At 43.8% G+C, this 6,023-nt stretch overlaps 1 protein-coding gene across 4 annotated transcripts in view; it reads left to right on the top strand.

The window, feature by feature from the left end:
* Nucleotides 1-5,792, top strand: part of prickle2b (prickle homolog 2b) — a 147,341-nt gene extending 141,549 nt beyond the window's left edge. For all 4 annotated transcript variants that reach the window (XM_030134688.1, XM_030134690.1, XM_030134691.1 and 1 more), the window contains 4 exons: nucleotides 858-1,061; nucleotides 1,647-1,833; nucleotides 2,870-3,748; nucleotides 4,225-5,792. In XM_030134688.1, the coding sequence (XP_029990548.1) occupies nucleotides 858-1,061; nucleotides 1,647-1,833; nucleotides 2,870-3,748; nucleotides 4,225-5,174 (2,220 nt within the window). In that variant the 3' untranslated portion in view covers nucleotides 5,175-5,792. The remainder of the gene's footprint in view (nucleotides 1-857; nucleotides 1,062-1,646; nucleotides 1,834-2,869; nucleotides 3,749-4,224) is intronic.
* The last annotated feature ends 231 nt before the right edge of the window (nucleotides 5,793-6,023 follow it).

The following is a 6,023-nucleotide window of genomic DNA, read 5'->3' as shown; positions in this document are numbered from 1 at the left end:
ATTCAAGTCAGACATTGAGCCATTTCTGATCACAGTAATGTAAAATAACTTAAAATACTCCAAGAAAAATGTCCAGAAAAGGTACCAACATTGATCTTTGAAGGAATTTTGCTTCTTATTCCTAAAAACTTTTTTGTCTGTTTTATTTCAGTAGAGGGCAGATAAAAAAAAGTGGATTTTATTGACAAGATCCAGCTGCATTTATGGTTTATGGGTGTAAAAAATTCCATTTAATCCACACATTGAACCATTTCTGATCACAGTAATGTAAAATAACTTAAAATGCTTCAAGAAAAATGTCCAGAAAAGGTACCAACATTGATCTTTGAAGGAATTTCGCTCCTTATTCTGAAATCTTTTTTGTCTGTTTTATTTCAGTACAGAGGGCAGATTAAAAAAAAAAGTGGATTTTAGTGATGAGATCCAGTTGCATTTATAGGTGTAAAAAAAATTCCATTAAACCCACACATTGAGCCGTTTCTGATCACAGTAATATAAAATAACTTAAAACACTATAAGAAAAAATGTCTGGATTGTATGGCATAAAAGACACCAACATTGATCTTTGATGGAATTTTGCTTCTTATTCCTAAAACTTTTTTTTGTCTGTTTTATTTCAGTAGAGGGCAGATAAAAAAAAAAAGGTGTATTTTATTGATGAGATCCAGTTGCATTTATAAGTGTAAAAAAATTCCATTAAACCCACACATTGAGCCTTTTTTGACAGTAATATAAAATAACTTAAAACACTATAAGAAAAATGTCTGGATTGTATGGCATAAAAGACACCAACATTGATCTTTGAAGGAATTTAGCTCCTTATTCCTAAAACTTTTTTTTTGTCTGTTTTATTTCAGTGCAGAGGGCAGATAAACGGCGGTGACATTGCCGTTTTTGCGTCCCGGGCTGGTCACGGTGTGTGTTGGCACCCTGCTTGCTTTGTATGCAGCATGTGCAGTGAGCTGCTGGTGGATCTTATCTACTTCCACCAGGATGGAAAGATCTACTGCGGGCGGCACCACGCTGAGAGGCTGAAGCCCCGCTGCACCGCCTGTGATGAGGTACACCCCCATGTGTTAACGCATCCACGTATCACTTACTTCAACATACTGTTCCTCTGATGGGGGACTGTGTTGTTAGAACTATTTTTATTACGTGTTTATACGTTTCCTTAGATATACCATTACAGTTCATGCCTAAATACGCACGAAACTTCTTTCATATGACGCCTATAGGCTGCTCCGTCACAGCTGAATGCATGCAGGAGTTTTTCCAGTCTAATAGGGTTAGTTCTTAATATACTGATCTTGAAACCATTAACAGTGACTGCAAATGGGGACAAGGACACTGTTGCAATTTACTGGGTGCTTAGTACTTAAAAAGCACCCCGGTGTTTTAACAGCGGTATAATTAAAAGTAAATGCTCCAGCTTGACTTGAACAACTCCCCATGCACATTAGCCTCCTACGCAATCAGTGACAAAGAGGATGATCTAAGACTACTAAAGCTGCAAAGGAGAAAGTGGTGCCTATGGAGGGGGAGGGAGCCTTTTGTCCTGTCATTCAACGCACGGTAATAACCCTGCGAAGGTTTTAACTCGGAGCGCCCGTGATAAACGATACTCTTTCTTATCTCTCTTTTCTTAGATCATCTTTGCGGATGAGTGCACCGAGGCAGAGGGGCGTCACTGGCACATGAAGCACTTCTGCTGTTTCGAGTGTGAGACGGTGCTGGGGGGGCAGCGATATATCATGAAGGAGGGACGGCCCTACTGCTGCTCCTGCTTCGAGTCCCTGTACGCCGAGTACTGTGACTCCTGTGGGGAACATATCGGTATGCTGTCCCTTCACCTACAATCCATTAGTGTTAATGCAAACTGCTATAATCACATTGAGGGGATCACTTACAGAATAAATACAATAAAATATTAACTGCGCTGCCATTGAGCTGCAAGAGTTTTCACTAAGGATAAAAGTGTGACCTCATTTTTTCACAATACAGAGAACAGAGCTACAGTAAGAAGGATGTGGCCTGGTTTATATCAGAATGATGTCATCTTGTTAAAACATTTCATGCAAGGTACACAGGCCTGCAGAGACCTCACTGTAGAAAACAGAAATATGGACAATATATAAATGCAGGGAGAAGTCGGCCTAGAGCAAAGGCATCGCATTTATATCAAGTGACTTCTCACCTTCAGGGTCTGTTTTTGTACCAGGCACCAGCAGAGAGTGTGAGTTAAGGCCAAATTTAAATGTCCCACCACCTGAGAACACCGTGGAGTTGGAGGCAAACCCACTGGCAGAAGAAACTAGGATATTTTACAGCAGGAAATTTTCATATTAGCACCTTTTGGCCCTGTGCCACCTCCTGTTGCAAATTTTGTATGTGTGTATCCCCAATGTGAAGCCCAGGTGTGATTTTGGCACATACTGTACCTCAACAAATTTGCTCCGTAATTATTTGTGAGACAGGATGCACAAAAGCATTTGGCTAAAAAACACAAGTTATTAAAAATTGAAACCATCAGAAAACATGCTTTAGCCAGATGGCAGCCATTAGCAAATAGCTGTTTTTTCCTCTGTGACACACTCAAAATACAATGTGTTAATGCAGTGGAAGGTCTGTAATGAGTTTGCCTCTGAGCACAGCCCAGTGTTACAGCCTCTGGCTTTACTGTCGCACTCACTCATCAGGCGACTGGAAATAAGCTACTAACTTAACTTTTCAATTTTCAGCTTTTTTCAGAATTCCAAAAACATTCTAAATTTCAAGCTATTGAGTGGAGTAGGGGTTGATATGCCAGTAAATGAATCCTAAGCAGGTAGAGTAACACATTGCTCTTTTTTTCTTTTTTTTTTTTTTGCAGGTATCGATCAAGGCCAGATGACGTATGACGGGCAGCACTGGCACGCCACTGAGGGATGCTTCTGCTGCGCCCGATGTAAGCGATCTCTGCTGGGTCGGCCCTTCCTGCCCAAACAGGGCCAAATCTTTTGCTCCCGTTCCTGCAGTCTGGGGGAGGAGCCCAATGGCTCGGACTCTTCTGACTCCGCCTTCCAAAGTGCCCGCTCCACCAGAGAGTCTAGACGCAGCTGCAAGGCAGGAAAGACTGGAGGAGGGGGCGTTGGAGTACAGGTGGAGAGATTTTCAGGTGAGGTGGACCCACTGTCTTTACAAATGGACCTCCTGAGTCTGTCCAGCCAGACTCCCAGTTTGACCCGTGACCCACCAGCCTGGCAGAGCCAGGAACAAGCAAATGACGCTTATAATTATGACTCCCAGTCAGACCCATCTGCTAACCCCACCCCACTCCAGCTCCTCAGCCAGTGCAATGTCAGAACTACCTATAACCCCACCTGCTCTGGACAGAACAATCAACAGCAAGAGCACAGGATCAAGGAGAATGGAGGTTTAAAGCGACCCCCCATCTCAGCTATGAAGGGCCAGTCTATGAACGAGACTTGGTTTCAACAGCCAGGTGATGAGGAGTACTACCCACCCAAACTGAGGACCCAAAAGAGCTTCACTGAGGTGACTCATTGCTCTCAGCTCCACAACGGCTTCTCCTCGGACAAACGCTCCATCAGTCTCCATGGCTTTCAGCGAGAGGCGGGGCCTCCATCGGCCACACAGGTGGCCAGAAGCAGGAACCCTATTAATGCACTTAACTTCCCTGAGCACCTGACCCCTCTAGAGCAGACCCCAAGAGGGTCCATGGAGTCCCTGGCACTGTCTAATACTACAGGTGGGTTTGGTAGTGGGGCTGGTTAAAGGGGACTGTGTGGTGGTGTTTTTTTCATGGTTGATGCCACTAAGGATTACTCAAGACTTGTGACCACCATTTGGAACTGATGTATAAAAATTAAAAATAGAAAGGAAAATTTTAGTGTCAAATTTAACTCAAAAGATGCAGTTCCAATGTAATGTTTCACCAGTATTTTGTCAGTTTTCTCATTAAACTTGAGGAATTAAAAATGAATAGTTCTAGTAAATAAGTAATGTTTTTTTTTCTGAAGTCAGTGTTGACAGGTTGGTAGGTTACTATTCCTGGCATGACCAGTCAGATATCGCTGTAGGCAGAACTGTATAATGAAAATACAAAGAAAATTGTGAACATGTAATAATCTTCATTATCATGGTCTGGTGAATTATTCAGATAATCAGTATTTTGGGAGTTGACTGAAGCCACATTTAACCCAGATCAACCCTTTGTCTCCACAGGTAACTCAGCAGATGGAGGAGGAAAGAGGCAGGAGCACCTCTCTCGTTTCTCGATGCCAGACCTGAGTAAAGACTCTGGGATGAATGTGTCAGAGAAAAGCAACATGGACACTCTTAACTCGTTGGTGCAGTTTCGTAGTTCCGAGTCCCTCCACAGCCTCAACGCTAGTCAGCCGTACATGGAAATGGAGCCGCCTAGGTCTGCCCCGTACCAGCTGCAGTACTGTGAGCCCTCTGGGATCGGTGTTGGTATGGGTATGACTCATTTACCGCCGGGCTTCACCTTCCAGGAGGAGGATCGGGTTAGTTTGGTGAGCAGTGCAAACGCCGCCCGCTTGCCACCCATTAATGAGCGCAGGGTGAGTGGTGTCGGTGTAGGAGGAAACGGAAGGGGGGCGAGTGTCCGCATAGAAGATCCAGAGGAGACTCCCCAGAGGCGTAGACACCACCACCACCGCCCAAGGAGATCCAGACGTTCTCGCTCGGAAAACGCCCTCAACTTGGTGGCGGAGCGGAGGCCGAGACCTCACGACAGACCGCAGCTGCGTGTCCGAGAGGATTACGACCGCTTCCCCCCGCCGAGGAGCGCCAGGGACCAGTTCGGAGTAGGAGGAGGGGGCAGGTACCAGCCCCAACTCTTCAGGCAGTGCCCGAGGACCACTTCAGACCTGACACTGCAGAACCCCGGGGCCAGCCGGCGCACGGGCTTGAACCAGTACTCGTGGGATGATTATGACGATGACGACTGGTGCTCTACCTGCTCTTCATCTTCCGAATCAGAAGATGAAGGTTACTTCCTGGGTGAGCCGATTCCTAGACCCATCCAGCTGCGCTACCTCAGCAACCAAGAGCTGGTCCATAAGTACAACACAGGCATAGGTGGACCCAACCGCAGCGGACAGTTACACACTCGCAAACGCAGAAAAAGCAAGAACTGTATCATCTCCTAACATCCTGAAGCTGTTTCTGGCTTGTGTACACTAACATCCTCCTTTGGGGACAAAAAAAAAAAGAACACCCGGTCAATTTATTCAGTGTTGTTGAGTGTTAAATAACATGTAATTGAAAGTCAGTGATAACAGTTGGTAAACAGTAAAACAGAACCAGTGTTTGCATGTATATTAATTTTAATGTTTCACAATATTACAGTAACATGCAAGGTTCTATCAAGTCACAACATTTATGAAAATCTGATGTGCAATTATTTTTTATCATAACTTCATTTCCATGCAGCGAACAAGTGTGCACAGTACTTGGTTTGGTACAGTTTAGCTTTTTTTCATGCAATGTGATTTAGACACAGGATATACTGTACTATTGTCTTCAGTTCATAATGTGTAAATAGATAAATGAATTAATAATTTCACTTAAGTTAAGGAAGTCATTGTAAATATGGTTGTAAATGAGGCCTCACATATTTTTATATTTTGTATGGATAGAATCATTTATGTATTAAATATCTATGATGTAGACATAGAAACTGACAAAAAAAAAAACAACAACAACGTATGCATGTTTTATTTGGCTGACCTAGTCCTGCATTTGGAATAAAGGAGTATTTCAGTGAATGTTTTGATTGACAGCTGGTGTTTCTCTCCGGAGAATAACACACATGTGCTCACAGGTGTTCGCAACAGTGACTTCCTGCCTCGTAGTCCCCTTCTCCATCTGTTTAATGCATAAATGAATGACAATGGGGTGTAGAGGTTGATTAGAAAGTCACCCTCTGCTGGTTTGTTATTATACATACTTAGACAGTAATGAGTGCAGTCACATTCACACACATGCACACATGAGTC

The sequence above is a fragment of the Sphaeramia orbicularis genome, chromosome 5 (genome assembly GCF_902148855.1).
Source record: "Sphaeramia orbicularis chromosome 5, fSphaOr1.1, whole genome shotgun sequence".
NCBI lineage: Eukaryota > Metazoa > Chordata > Actinopteri > Kurtiformes > Apogonidae > Sphaeramia > Sphaeramia orbicularis.
The sequence above is the reverse complement of the archived record's forward strand: the minus strand, read 5'-3'. Positions and strand labels throughout refer to the sequence as shown.